The sequence below is a fragment of the Apiospora aurea genome (genome assembly GCF_038362705.1).
Source record: "Apiospora aurea strain CBS 24483 chromosome Unknown utg000002l_segment0_segment0, whole genome shotgun sequence".
Classification (NCBI taxonomy): domain Eukaryota; kingdom Fungi; phylum Ascomycota; class Sordariomycetes; order Amphisphaeriales; family Apiosporaceae; genus Apiospora; species Apiospora aurea.
Window position 1 is genome coordinate 2,668,672 of NW_027117389.1, and position 15,767 is coordinate 2,684,438.

Consider the following 15,767-nt stretch of genomic DNA (forward strand, 5'->3'; position numbering starts at 1 on the left):
GCACCCCTCTGGCTGTATGTCTCTCTCTCTCTCTCTGTCTTCTCACATATCGAGTGACAACTGACACTCGACACTGACATAGATTGGTCCATTTTTCTCGACAAGGCAAGTATATACTTACAAGTACTGACAGGGCAGGGGCGGGCAGGGGTGGTATGTCCTATCAAATCAAACCGAGATAGGGTCGTCCCACTCCTGCCCCTGTCCATACCTCGTGGATCCATTTTTCACGAACCCCCGAACACCTTATGAAGCCACACACCACCACTTTCGGTTTAACTCGAGAACCTGGACGGGTTGATGATTGCCTACCTTGGTAGATTACGATGCTGCCATCTCTCGATGTATCCTTGGATCTGGCGACTCTAGTGGCCGCAGTGAACACAGTGGGCGCTGTGGGCTTCTTGGACAGGCAAACAGGTGAAGCCGAGCGAGCCCTCAGATGTTGCGACCAGGCCAATTTGACCTTGCCCTCCCATAAAACGCCTTCCTGCCCTGCCTGTCCTGCCTGTCCTGCCTGTCCTGCCTGCGTTGCCCCGGCTGGGGTTCCTCCGTCCGGAGCATCATTGTCGACTTGGATCACGCAAAAAGTGTGGCAGAGGGGCGCTGCCTACCAGTACGAAGTACTTCTCTTTGCAATTGTTCCACCGGTCCTTCGCCGCAGCCTTTTCTTCTCTCGCTTCTGCAGAATGAACCGACCAACCTGGCACTCGCGCCCTGGAGAGCAACCGCGTTGTCCTCTGAACCCGTGCGCAAACTCGACTTTCCTCCCTCAAATTTCCCTCCTTCTCAATTCAATGTCCAACACTAGAGCGATCCAGTATACTCGTCCCTCCATAAGCGCTCCTAGTGGGGCAGCCTCGACTGCAGGAACACACACGTCCAGGCTGTCGCTGGCGCATTGCCAGGCAAAGTGACCAATCCCAGCTCGCTGCGGGTCGCGCAACCTCGAGCCGAAAGAATCCCATCCAGTCACGGCTGGACAGGTGCAGCGGATACACTTGCTACCGTCTCCAATAATCCTTGTACCCGGCCTGCTCTCTCCCTCCCTACCCGTCGTGGTCCAAGTCCAGTTTCCTCGTCGCCCTCTGCCGGTTTCCTCCCCACGCTCTCTAACGGTGTAGGTAGCGCTTGGGCCCCGATCCTCCCGCCTCCTAGTCCCATGCAGAAAACGAAATGCCATCTTGCCCGACTTCTTGGCCACTGAGCATTGGAATGTCCCCATGGTTGAAGGTGCCCCGAACCCGAGAGCACACTCCCCTCCTCCATATTGTCCCACAGAACCTATTTGGCTGCATACCTCTCTCTGTCTCGCTTGCTCAGGAGAAGCTTGCTAGATGCGCACAGCCTACATAATCGGAGAGATAATGTGGTTTCCGGCAGCCATAACCACATGAAACCCAGATTAGAATCTTTGTTCTCTTGGGTAGGCCTTCGAGGTCGCAGCGGCCGTGCAGGCTGTGCATGCTGTGTATGATCGCCAGCTACATACGCCATGTCCCTGGGTCGAGAACTAATACACACCGTTGCATAACCCAGCCCGGCATGCATATACAAGAAGTGTCGTGAGCACAGCTGCCCCTGCTGGTCAACTAAGTACCTGGCACCGCGGGTTCAAGGCTCCAGGTATCCGTGTGGATACCTGCGCACAGTGTGCGCGTTCTAGCTGCCATCAGTCGAGGCTGGGACTGGATACATTGCGCTTAATTTACATATCCTGGCCGAGATAAACGGGCAGTGGAGTAGTCTACCACTCGATATACTGCCCTGTCTGCCCTACGGCCTCCCTGGTAGGGTTCGACTTGGAGCTCCTCTACCTGGAATGGTTTTGATTTACCCTACATGTATGTGTACCCTACCCTACCCTACCCTTCGCCAAACTTTGCTAAGCCCTGTTCTATCATGCCAATGGTGTTTGTCTCCGGCGCTTATCGCTTCATGATGAGCAAGTCGGCAGGCCTGCGTGGGGACCCATGAGGAGCTAATACACCCCATCTTTTGTGTGTATATGTATGTTCTGAACAACTCGGCACAGGGGGGGAGATATATCCCAAGTGTCCATACAGCGGCTATCTGTACATGGGGGTGTGCCACCTGTATAGTCTCGGGAGTACTCGTGTACATGCTCATAGCGTGGCCAGACACTCCATACCCCCCTCCAGACCTGTCACCCCTGTTGACCCTAGTAGCACCCCCGGTACATGATCATCTATCGAGCTGGTACCCCTGCAGGTATCGAGGAAGTAGAACAACACCTTGAAAGGAAAACCTCGAAGTAGCTCCAAGCAACATCCAATCCACTCGCTACCTTCTCCACCTCGGCCTGGCCTACCTACAAAGACCCATGGATACCGGGCTTCGTCCTTTCATGATAAAATCCATCTCCTCTCATGCTCTCTTTTGCATTGCTCTTGACATCACCAAGACATATTCCTCACTTTTTTGTATTTGAACCCCCCAAGAACACTCCCATCTTTCGTTCTGCGAAGTCATTCCCAACTCATGTGCCAAATCGTACCTCAGGCACCAGCCACCGCTCGATTTGGTGCTGCCTCAGACAGAGACTGCTGTTCACCTGACAACTCGGACCTGTGCGAGCACAAACGACTAGCCATCAAGCTCGAGATGGGAGAGCACGTACACATACAGCCTAGGCAGGTTGGACCCAGTGACTGTGGTTCGCCTGAGTCGAGTCTACCTGAAGAGGGACAACCCTCGCCAACACCTACGACTGCTGCCTATACCACCCAAGACCAGGCCGTGGCCTACTCGAACGTAAGTCTATACAGTTGGCGATTTCCTCTCCAGGATCGAGAGGGCTGATGACTCATTTTCACCTTCAGGTCTCCCCATTCAGCACATATATGGCATATGACTCCTCTCTTCCCACTCCCGTTTCCGTAGCTGGTTCTCCGCCACAAGACGCCCCCCCACAAGATGGCGAACATGTATCAACAGGGACCGAATAGATCCCAGCAGCCCACTCCTACCATGGCATCGCGACGTAACAGCGGCTGGCTCAGCAATGCGAACCAGCAGATGAACCTGCCACCCAGCCAGGCCTCGTCGCCCATGGACATGAACGCAGCCACGCCTGTTATGTTAGGAATCCATGGAATCGAGACGTCCCATTCCCCCGAAGGCGCGGACATGGTGTCTTCATCAGAACAGCCCTACTGGGGTGCGTTTACCGTGTCGGAGCCAGGACACCAAGACGATACATCTTCTCCTGCGTTGACAAATACCGGCCTCTACGGCAATTGCAACTCAACACTGCCACATGTGGAACCACACGACCTCCTCAGGAGCAATGCCATGTTTTCATCTCCCCCAATGGGCATATCCACAACGTCGGCACCCGTCCCAATACTTCAAAGCACCCCGGGCATGGCATCCATGCATGATTTCCATCCCATGGGAGGCTTGGGCAGTAGCTCTACTCCATACCTTCCCATCACCCCCAGTCACTACGTTGCTCCGGCGAAATCCCACCGAAAGGCGGCAAAGCCGCGGCAAAGGAAGCGACGCGAGTCCAAGCAGGGCTCTAACAATAAAGATTCCGGCAGTGGCGCCAATGCCGGGTCAGACCACCGAAACCCACGCAGAAGTGCTTTTGTGCCCCCAGAAGAGAGACTCACCCTCAGCGACGAAGCCAAACCAGAGGACAGACAGCTTGTCGCCCTCGTGTACAAATACAGTGACCAGAAGGGAATGTGCATGTGGGAGTCCGTAGCCAGGGAGTGGGGTGAGGACCATGTCGAACTGGATCGGGCGGCCCTTCAAATGCGAATAGTCCGTGCCGTGCACAAGCACGCTGTGTGGCCCGAGAGTGAAGTAAGTGACCCCCTGTCAGCCACGCCTGTCTCAGCGAGTTGGCGAGTGCTCACACCCCTCACAGAAAGAGTTGCTTCGCAAAGCCGAAGAAGAATACGAGAACCGCCGGCTGTCAGAGATCCTCAGCATCTTCCGAGAGCTGGGAGGGGGCCAGAACTGGAAGTTTGAAATCCCACATGTTGCAAAGCAGTTGATCGAAATGGGAATCGACGCATTCGACCCCGAGTTCGACCCCAAGAAGGCTAGACGTCGACGCAAGATGAACAGCCGTCGCCGTAGCTGCACCACCAACGCTCTATATGATCCGACTTCTATGAACCAGTATCTGGGAGACTCGGCACTCTACGACGAGGACCACCGCATGGGCGGACTCGAACATCATAACAACGCAGTCAAGCTCAGCGAGGAAGACGACGATCGCCTTTTCTCCCACTACCTTAAGGAGGAGACGCAAAGCCCCGAGCCAGATTCCTCACTGCAAGACGTCCCGCAAAGCCGGGCGGTATATCCCCGACCGAGCCCCGAGATGTCCATGGGCCAGTCTCGGAGCGAGCAAGTCGCGCGGCAGCATTGCGATCAACTTATCCACCAACAACACCACAACATCTACATGACTCAACACCAAGGGGCTATGTCGAACAACCAACAGCGCCCTCGTATGCGTTAGCGGCTTGAGTCAGCCGCTCCCCCTTTTTTTTCTCTTCCACTCATCCATCATACCACCGGGATATAAAGGCGTTTGTACAGTCACAGTTGATACCCATCGACAAACATCGCAGTCAAAGACACTAGCTTCAAAGCACTCCCGAAATCTCGGCACCATTTTTATCCAGCAAGATACCTCGTTTCTGTATAGTCAGATCGATTGGAATTTCCATGGCGTTTCGGGGGCCGACTTTTTCTATCTACTTGGGGTGGTTCGCCCTATATGGCTATATAGGCTTGCGTTTTGTCATACAATCATCATTCCTTAGAGGTTGTTTTTATTATTAAGTGTGTGAGAGATGGGTGGCGATTGAATCATCACCTGTCGGGGGTCACTTTTTACTCTCTCTTGTTTACTTAGTTGGAAGGCCTACCTCTCTCTCATGGGGTCCTGAAAAAGCAGAGCGATGCACATTGGCAAACCTGCCACGGGGGACAGAACTGATAGACTCAGTTCATCTCTCCAATCTCAGATACCAAGAATCATAAGCGAGCGAAGTACCATGATTCAGTCCGCTCAAAGAAATTCGCTGCGGACCATTAGATTTGCTCCAACCCCCTGACCCTGGACATGCAGCAAACAAAACCAGTGCCGAGTTCGCTCCATGCCGGGATTTATGGGAAGGCTAACAATCTCCTCGAACTCCTTGCGTGAAAGTCGATGTACATAAGTTATCATGGGTACCCGTGCCCCGAAGATTGCGAACAGCATTGCGTGTCTGCCATTTTCCTCCCAAGGGCCCTCGCTCTCGAATAAAACGGTAAGTAGGCCTTGGGAGTCTTGTTGTCCGTGTCCCCATCTCGCTCATACTAATCATTTGAAGTTTTATGTCTGAATCTATATTGGAAATTGTGTGTATATAGTGCGGCTTGTTAGAGATAGATACAGGCTGCATCTGTAGTGGCCTTTTGGTACGTAGCAAATAAGGCCCAGCGGGGGGCGTGTATGTCGCCATCCTCCTTCTCACGCCTACGTTTGATGAAGAACGAAAACAAGGGGCGTGGATCGTACATGAGAGCGTGAGAAATGTATGTGGCACACATTTTACTTTGAGCGAGGGGAAAGGGTACTTCGAGGGACGGGAAGGGGGGGAGAAAGAGAGGAACAAACCGAAGAAGGTACATGTAGCAAACATCTGCAGCGGTTACGCAGAGATGACAACGGAGAAAAGGGGGTTGGTGGCGGCGCCAGCCCGCGTGCGAAGAAAGATACAAGCTTCTTTTTGGCAAAGAAATAGCCTCGTCTTGGCCGGCAGTGAGGGCCGAGGCAGAAGGCGCCGAGTCCTCCTCTCCCTGTATACGATCGGCAAATTCAGAAGGTAGTCAGTTCGTTGGTAGGTAGCAAGTCGGGAACATCAATGTAGTCTCGAGTGACTGGATGTTTTGGACCACGTGCAGAACACAGATCCAGTGACTCGGGTAAGGTGTGAGTAATCTTGAATGCCTGAACCAAGTGCGACAAAGACGAGACATAGTTCACCGTCTCTCTCCCTCTCTCTCCCTCTCTCTCCCTCTCTCTCCCTCTCTCTCCCTCTCTCTCCCTCTCTCTCCATCTACGAGAGTGTTCAGCTAACCTACCGCACTTCATCTCCCTTCGCCCCGGCCTCGAACTGCAGCGTTTCCCCGTCGGCATGTATGATGTAGGCAGTAGGCAGCTACCAGGCTTGTAGGCACACACATATTGGGTATAATTGACCGGGACTGAAACGCGGATGCACGTCTGCACGTCTGCACGCCTGGCTCTGCTGTCTGTGCTTGCTATACCCTCGTCTCTGCATCCGTTCCATTGTGGCGGGCACCACTCGCCAAAAGAGCGAGCGAGAAAGCTATAGGAGGCATTCCACCCTTCTACCCATCCCCTTAGGCTGTAGGTAGCATTGCATAGAGATGACAGGACGAGTGAGTGCCTCGGCACTCTTTCTTCTCCCCCCAGCGAGACCTGTAGTGGAGGGTGGGCAAACAGGCAGGCAAAGTAGAAGACGTACGATTAGATGGGGCAAGGTGACGAATCCGGCTATCCATTCGCCGGGGCATCCATTTCAGGGCAATAAGGGAACTGTCGCGCGTCGGCGTCTTTTGGCCCCTCCTGGGGAGGGAGCTCGCCTTTGCCTTTAGCGCTGGCTCCCACGCGGTCGGTAAATTGTAGAAGCAAGCGAGCAATGCGGCACTGCGACATACCTCTCTACCACCACCACTGCCATCTTCATACGACTTTAACCCCCGACCCAATAGGCGAACCATGCAAAACGTGAATGGGAACCCATCCGCGGAAGTCTGTATGCGGCAATGTCGTTCCTGTCACCTAGGTAAGGAAGGTCTGGCAAAACCCAAACTGCAACACCAAACTCTGGAGCACATACGAGTAACCAATCTGCTCGACGTCCAAGCACGAATCATTGGCCGTGCCGTGGCAGGAGCATAAACCGCAACAGCACGCAATGCGACAGCAGCCGGGGGGCTGAGGCGACACAACCAATCGTCCAGTGCATATTTGACATGATGATCAACGGCAAGCAATCCATCCTCAGGATCAAAAGACTCATCACCAATGTTGTGTTTTTTTTTCTTTCTGTCTCTGGTCATTCCCTACCTGGGTACCTATCTAAAGTACTTACACACCTCCTCAATCTTGGCAGCTTTGACGTCGCTTACTTGTCCGGTGGTATGTGATATCTAGCACCGGGTCCCCCCACCTTAGGTGAAGAAGGTATGTATCGATCTATCTGATGTAACCGAAGCCGGGGTTGCTCGCACAAGTACCAGATGCGTACAATACTACTACGGCTGCTAAGAACGTAAGCGGTAACATTGAAGTGTGATGCTGTCTCTTTGACGGTGCCTACCTCCTTGCTAACGTAGGCACTTGCAAACCAGCGAACCACGAGTCGAACAAACGGATCAAGGTGCTGACGCTGACATGGCCCATCCGCCTATCCGACGCCTAGAAGGGTAAGAGCTACACGACAAAGGACAGTCTTCAGGCTTAATGAAAGCACAGGCGGGGTGGGATTTGGGAGGTTGACCCTGGCCCTTCGACAGGGCTGTTCCGCCGGCACGCCCCACGAAGCCATGGGCAACCCACTTCCTCCCCATCCGCTGCCAGGTCGATATCGGGCAGGATCACCCAAGCGCGCGAGGACGGGCAAATCTGCCCACAATCGCATCGCATCGCATCGCATCGCACCGCATTACATCTCATCTCACTGCACCGGCCCTTTCATCGTGGAGGAATCGGAGCAGTAGCAACACGCAAAGGTACCAATACCCTACATTACTTGTACATTCCTACATTCTTCACAGGACTACGCCGCAGGACAGGGCTCATACTGTATTGACACACAGGTAGATTCCATGTCCTTTCTTAGGCAGAAAGGTCAGTATCAGGTCTGAGCACACCTGGTCCTGGTCCTGGTCCTGGTCCTTGCTGGCTCCGTCTGCCGCATCGCTCCATCCTAATATCAAAATGGGCACTACTGCTGCAATGTAAAAGTGCAGTCGTTTGCTCATTCACTTGCCAGCTTAGAGTTATTTACTGGGCTAGAGGCAGGTCGACTCAATAACCCCTCTGTCGATCTTGGGCCGCTCCAGGTTCGGTCCGGGGTTAACAGGTGTCGTGTTGCGTTGTCGTCGTGAATGTCGTGTCACGAACAGAGCTATGCGACTTCGCCTCAGTTTTCCCGAACCGACTTGGTGTATCTGCTTCACACGTACGTCTGCGCCAATGAGGATGAAGAAGAAGCAGCAGCAGGTTGCGCCGGGCAGTGGCCCAGGACTGGCCCTTAGGTCCGCATTGCCGTTATTATCCAGACACCGCGGACCAGGAAACCTCGAGGGCAGTTGCTCCTGATTCGTGGAGCATGGACTGTCACCGCATTGCTTACTCGAGGTACAGACAAACGGCACTCTGTTACAAGCATTGTATGGATCTTGTAATCGTCCTCTCGCCGCCTCAATGGCAATGGTGGCCGAGCGGACGGCAGGCACCTAAGGCCCTGCAAGGTCCTTCATACAGCCTGCTCAATTGGCCCAGACTTTGCATATCGCCGTATGCAAGTAGAAATCCTGGCTGGGTCATGCAGCTCGAAGTTGTACCCCGAGCAACTGGGACCCCTCCCCGTGCGCACATCCCGCCGTAGGGCAGGCTTGTACCGCCTTCCCAAGCAAGAGAAAACAAACGAGCATATTCTAATCCAGATCGCAGACTCTTTCACTGCCAACGGCAGCCATACAAGCGGTTAGAGCCGGGCCCTACTGCTAATTAATAACTGACTAGTCAAGTTTGCTGCTTCCTTGTAAGGTGCCTGCACGGCATTAACGATGTATTGGAAGAGAGGAGATAGGCGACCGTGATTCGCTGTTGACAGAATCGGAGCTTGAGTCCACTCCCCTAGGACTGGGGAACCTTCATAGCAGCGAAATTGTTCTCGTCCAATCCCGGGTTGCCGAGCTCGGGAAAGCCTGTGATTCTGGGTGGCACAACGTCAAGCACCCGATCATTCAATGCCACCCGCGGCAGGATAAAATGCATTATATAATTGCAAAGGCTACCAGGGTCATTCCAAGTGACACACACCAAAGCGGGCGAAAGGACCGGGTCCGAGAGATAGGAGGAACAGAAAGAGGAAAGGAGGATGAAAGAACGGCCCGCCGAACGCCTTGCTACCCCCTAATCTGTGATGTGAATGAAACGCTCTGCCAATTGGTCGCTAACGCTCACCGTTGCTGCCACACGGCGTCTTGAGATAAAGGTTATTGTGACGACTTCCCGTGCCCGTCATGTCATGCGCTTTGAGAGGCATGTGCCAGCAACAGACAAACACACACACAAGCCATGAGGCTTCGCCATCAAAGTCCGAGATTGCGACTCTTCCAGTGTGATTTTCAACGACACCTTATCTCGCTTGCGGCATACGGCAGTGATGGATAATCTTCGACAACTGCATCCGCGCCCCTTGCCTGGTACGGCGTGGGTCAGATCAACCCGAGGAGCGCTAAGCCCTAGAAGAGCGCTCTATTGCTTTCTCGTCCCTGGAAGTCGAAAATTTCCATTTGGGCTGCTATGCTACTTGGAGGGTCCTCGTGGGCTCCTCGTGGGCTCCTCGTCGGCTGAGCCTATCTCTCTGAGTGGATACTTCCATCTGTGTCAATCTAAGAATAGTGGCATCCGGGCTCTCCCTTACTTCCTTTGACACGAGCACGTTACCTCGACTACTCGTACGCAAGGCTCGCCTGCTGCTGACACGTTCGAATGAAAGCAAAGTGGGTTTTGTTCAGCCTCCGCCGTTTCATGGAGCTTCTGCGTAACTTTCGATTGAGGCGACGCGGTGTGAAAGGCCAGTATCCCACGCCCTCTCCTTGCAACCCACCCACGCTCCCCCTTTTCGGGTTTCTTTAGGCTACTGGGCTCAACCGGCCTGTCGGGCGCGGACTGTTTACCGAAATTTGGGATCTCTAGATCCAGAAGGAAGATGACAACCCCGTCCTGTGAAGGATGTGTACCTAGGTAACTAGCTAAGCAGGTCAGCTAGCCAGGGTAGCGACTCGCTATCCAATGCAGTGTTCTTTCGCGTATGTGTGTATGCAGATACATACTTTCCTTTGGACAGTAGTAGCCCAGATCCGGTTTTTGTCTTTTCGTTCACCAGGTAGTTGCCACCTACACTGTGTGAGCTCTCTTACAATCCAGGAGAGAGAGCAAGCAAGCAGGCCCAAGCAAGCAACAGCTAAAAAAACATGCAAAGTAACTCTGCCTGCATATTCTCTCCACGTTGCACACCAGAACCCCCATTTTTCACTATCCGGCAGATGGTCAGACGCATACTAATCAGATTTGAGTGCTGACGACCGAGGAGGTGCCAGACTTATTCTTGGGGGGAGGTTCGATCAAGGGGGTTAAGAAGATGAGTGGCTTGGTAGCTTAGCTAGCTTGCCTTGTATGACGGCACAATATGTCCTTTCATCATTCGTGTTGGTGCTGCTTAACTGTGCGGATGGTTGATGTCCCTTTTGCAGTGCGTCGTGCTGATCGATGGCTAAGTAGGAAGCCCCGTGACCAGGGCTGCCTGCGTGTCCTCAGAGGCGTAGCTGCAAGGCTACTTCCTTCTACTGTAGGCTATGCTATAATCGGCCGATCATGGCTCGAACAAGAAAGCTCATAGTGATGTCGATATACATCGTCTGCTCTGGAGACAATTGGGTCAAGATCTCAGTCCCCAGGTTGCAACTCGTATATCTTGAGCGTGCGAACTTGATGGGACTCTGATGGGATTGCCTAACGGCAACCGTGGGTGCAAGGTACTGTAGGAGGAAAGTACATGTTTGATGCCTGCCCTGGCGAACGAGCAAGTACTCGAAGAGTTCATGATAATTGTCTTCTTTAGAGTTCCGAAGGACCAATCGATCATACGACAATGCATCACTAGCTCTCTTTCTCTCTCTCTCTCTCTCTCTCCCGTGTTAGTTTGTGGGTGTCGTTGGGAAGGGGTGAAGTGATGATGCGATTGCGAAGCCTCTAAGGATACATCCACGTACAACGATGTGGTATCAGGTCCAACCTACCTCTACCTTTCCCTCTCATGCTTATGAATCTAGTTTACTGGTGGCATTGGCATGCGATTGTAGAGACGACACGGGATGTTTCTCTTCTGAAATCAGGCATAGAAGTGTAGCAAGTGACTATTAGAATTGGGGACTGTTGGCAGCTTCATGTACTGTTCATCGTGGCGCTATGGCGGGATATGGAAACCTCCTTGCTCTTATTCGAGTATTAAGTCCTACAGATTATTCTCTTTGAATGCCATGTTGTTGAAGTGAATGCTTTGAGGCATGTGCATCTGCTTTCTAGACCTGTGTTGATTCATGAACATCGACAAAAGTCAGGCTCCATCAAAGTAGGATATGCTCTCGAGTTCCTATACGAGAGACTGTCCACACATACCGAAAGAGAAATATATTAGCCCACGAAATATGCATTTCCTGTTTCAGCGCCATGGCGACGAGCAGTAAAAGGCATCTTGCCAGGAGGGTTTCCATACGCAGTCTCACGCCGTACCGCCCTGCCCCTGAATGGAGATGACTCGAAAGACAGCGTCAGCGTTACTTGGTTTGGAACTAAACAGAGAGCCCCAGAGGAAGGAGTATTTCATCATGGATAACTCAATCAACTACTGCTCTTCATGCTGAGTGAAGATGCTGACATGTATCTGAGATCAGGCACTGGACGGGTTAGGCAGAGCACGCGTGATGTGGGCTTTTGATCGGTGTCCGTGGCGAAGACTGTGGCAATGCATTGCCCGGTGTCAAAGTGTACCCTTCAATCGAAAATTCGGCCATGAAGAAACAACCACGGGTCAACCGGGTAACTGAGTTTTCTCCAAGGGAAAGTGCTAGGAAAAGTAATTGAACGAAAGCTGTCTTGTAGTCGAAGATATGGTGTTTCTGACCATGCAAACTTTATTCCAAGCAGGATGCCGAAACCACCTATGTTTAGGCATGCACTTATGCATAATAAAAAATAGTATGCCTCCTGTCCAAGTCTATAATGTATTCGAGGGAGCATCGAAGTGACCAAGATCAGGTAGGCTTCTAGTGACAGCTTCATGGTCCGAAAAGGGCCTGACCAATCCAAAGTCATAGTGTTGGGCGACGAATTTCAAATTGCAAATGGTCTGATGGAATTTAAGATGGACAATCACCGTCATGCTGTCTACTTATGTCACGTTATAGAGACCAACCCGTTCCGAGGAGGCGCCCATTGTATACGAAGTCAAATCCTCATGAGGGTCTCAGCAGGTCCTAAACCTACCGCCCGCCGCCAAACAGTCCAAAAAACAAAATACCAAAGAACCGTTAATAGTAAATATGCAGGTATTTAGGCAAGGGCGCTTCTAAGTACTATATCGAATCCCGCTAACTCGCGATGTTCCTGCGCCTTCATCAATGTTACGACACACCATCCACCAGCAAGCAACCATGCTTCCGGGTTCGAACATGTTGAAGACTCCTGATAGCGGGTAAAGGTCTATCATCACCATACTAAATAGGTACGAGTACCATGATCCCATCAAGCTAGCTACCACCATGGCTGAACCGAACCACCCTCGCCTAGGACTTGTCATGGTGCCAACCTCCTTTGGTCATGTCTCTATATAGCAGTGCTCGTGGGCCCGGAAACCGAATGTCAACCTTCAATGGCGGTGTCTTGTTCACCCGTCCGTCGATTGAAAAGACGAGGCCTAGAGTCAGGGCGCGAAGTAGGCCCATCTACGCTGCCATCGCTACCGCCAATAGTGACCAACCCAGCGACATCAGCCTTGTTGAGAGCCATGGATGCCCTTTTGAAGCCCATGCGCAAGGTGAAATAGCTGAGTATGGGGGTAACAGTTGACAAGCTTACACCCATTACGCCGGTAGCCATTTCCACGGTGAGGAACACCAACGTTTTATACGAATAGTCTGTAGCTGAGTAAGCTCTGTACTTGTCTGCTACAGTTGGAAGTACTCACACATTGTGTCAGCAACTGGGTCATTTCGGTGTTCCTCGACTACCCACCATCGAAGCCATGCTGAGACGGTTGACCTGTACATACGTGAGCGTACATCCTCATACACTGAGTGACGGGCTGCTTACAAGCCACCGAGTAGAAAAAGCCCAATGATTGCGAGTTTCTGCCACCGTTTGACATGAAGCTGGATGATGGCCCGTACAGGTAGTGAAAGGATGAAAACATTAATAACAGTGTCGAAGATGGTACCGATCGTGTTGACGGCATGAGACCTCGCGAGACATGTATTTTCAGTGTCGGCCCATCCCTTTGAGACTGGGTTGCAACCAAAGAGGTTCAGAGCCACAAAAGCAACCCACCAGCCGGTAAGTATTGTCCCTATTACATAGACACCGAGCCGAATATAACGCTGGGGGAATATGCGAAGGTATAGCATGAGGACAGAGGCCTTAGTCAGGGTGAGTTGGGTAGTATTCAGGGGGCTGATTGCGTAACCGGCCTGGTCAAAATGTCAGTGAAACAGTATATACCAAGAGTAACAGAGATACCACGGCTACTACTGACTTTGAGCTGGACATCAATGGCGTGGGCAGCATTGGGTTTCATGAGAACAATCACTATATGCTGTCCTGCCCCATAGGCGGCCACTGTTAGGAGTTAGCAATCGAAGAACAGCAACCGGCTTTGGGAACCCAGACGTACTTGTTAATATAGTTGCTGCATGCCCGTAGCCTACTGCTTGGGCAGCTACGATAAGCCAATCGTCGACTCCGAGCTTCATTCTCTTTACTCTGCGCGATGACAAACGAAGCGCAAGGCACAGCGTGGAAACCACGTGCAGCCACACAGTGACATGGATGATCACCGGTTGTTTGGACTCGTTCATCTGTTCTGGTGTAATCGGGGGTAGGCCTGGTATCGAAGCCATGATGCGGATCTGGACACTGGTGGAAACGGATGATGATTGGGGTTGACTGTGTAGATGATGAGTGAGGTTTAGGGGAGCTGACACATTTAGCAGAAGAGCTCCAGGAAGACAGGACTATATAAGGACATCGAAACTGGCTCCCCAATCATACGAATTGAACAGATTCGGAAATTGCACAGGTCTGTCCCTTGCTTCTCTTGCTTGCTGGCTTGCTTGCTATAGCAAACACGGACTCAAGAGTATGCGGCCCGCCCCTCCGCTTCGGAAATACTCGACGTATGAGAGGCTGAGAGACACGGGTTTGCCAGGAAGCTGGACCCCGACATATTGAAATATGCAAGTCGGACCCTTGAGTCCAAGGTCCGCGGAGAAGTCGAGACCTTACCTGATGAAAGTTCACTGGATGTCCCCCCCTTGCTTCGAATACGAAGCCTGTGTCCATATCGACCCTGTAACTTTGAGATTTGATTATCGCAACGAACATCTCAAACAACACCCATATGAGCAGGCAAATGGTTCGAAAACCTCGCTGTTTGATGACTTTCCATATGCAGTAGATATGCCCTATAAATAGGCATATTTGTCCTGGGGAGAACTTGAAATCAGGTTGGATCGACTATGCGATATTCCGTTTCGTCTGCAATGCCTATAGTCCGGGGAACAACCGTGCTCATGAGGGAGTTTCCCACCACCAGGAATACGGCCGCGTTTCTTGTTGTCTTATCTTGAGCTGGCTTCACTCGTCGATACCAACATGTCGCCTCGACCGATCTCAAGCGGGGTATCACCTCTAGACCACAGACAGGGCAAGGATGTAGCAAACCGGATCAGGAGTCCAAAGGCAATTGCGTAGGTATGTAAGTAATCCTCGTTCTGCTTACCCCTCTTGAATCCCATTGGATAATACGGTATTGATGCATGAACGCCACAACGGTGTTGGGCGAGTTACTGCTTCGGCATGATGTGATAGGCTGCGGGTATTCTGGGACGATGATGGTGCGCTCGATATTGCTCTTCAATGTGACGTAGGGCATTTATTCGAACCTCCCACAGGCGTCAGGGTCTGGCGTGAAGAAGCTTAAATGCGACCAGTCCATACAGGCAAGGCACACCCAAACTTGGTGATATGGTATGATACGTTTTGTTCCCTGCGCTACCACTGGAGGTCACTAGAGCTGGGCCACTTTATACACTGCCTAGAGTGTTGAAGCTGCCTCGCTCCGGTGCCCTATATAGCGGTGCTTGTTGGGCATCATTCGAGACCCCTTCCAGAAGGGCACGGTGTGCTCGATATTCGCTGGCGGCACCTGGAATGTGTGGCCATTGGAGTTCCATGAAGCTTGGGGTAAATCTTCAAGAGTTTGACCTATTACCACGGTGTTGTTTATCCCATACCTACGGTAATGTTGCGTTTACCGGGTTCGACCCCTGTCGGTTGGGTGGTAAGTGAGTGTGCGTGCTTCCAGGCCCAAAATTGGGCGCAACACGGCAACAAGAGATTGGAGAACCTTGGAACTTCTGTAAGACGCCTATTCACTGCACGTGTTGAATACCATATTGACGGAACGGATCTTGTTCTGTCACGACATCAAATAGGAAGAAAAAAAATATGTTATTCTACCTACCCATGACAAAGCAAGTATATCAAAGGCAAGAAGAGCATGTAAGTGCAATTGCATCAATCAATGTGTTATTAAGCAAGTGCTGTGATAGGCCGGCCCACTCTTCCAAGACCAGTGACGGGCAGTTGGCATGCAGCGATCTGTCCTAAAACCCCCTAACCTTAAGTTTGGTGG

At 52.0% G+C, this 15,767-nt stretch overlaps 2 protein-coding genes across 2 annotated transcripts; one reads left to right on the forward strand and one right to left on the reverse strand.

The window, feature by feature from the left end:
- Positions 1-2,502: 2,502 nt before the first annotated feature.
- Positions 2,503-4,501, forward strand: PG986_003200 (uncharacterized protein; the record flags this gene model as incomplete). The annotated part of the gene is made up of 3 exons (XM_066839422.1): positions 2,503-2,775; positions 2,905-3,834; positions 3,899-4,501. 3 exons carry the CDS (start codon positions 2,503-2,505, stop codon positions 4,499-4,501), a joined length of 1,806 nt encoding a protein of 601 aa, XP_066704486.1.
- An 8,217-nt stretch (positions 4,502-12,718) lies between these two features.
- On the reverse strand, positions 12,719-13,971 carry PG986_003201 (uncharacterized protein; the record flags this gene model as incomplete). The annotated part of the gene is made up of 5 exons (XM_066839423.1): positions 12,719-12,993; positions 13,044-13,117; positions 13,169-13,542; positions 13,608-13,690; positions 13,746-13,971. 5 exons carry the CDS (start codon positions 13,969-13,971, stop codon positions 12,719-12,721), a joined length of 1,032 nt encoding a protein of 343 aa, XP_066704487.1.
- Positions 13,972-15,767: the final 1,796 nt, after the last annotated feature.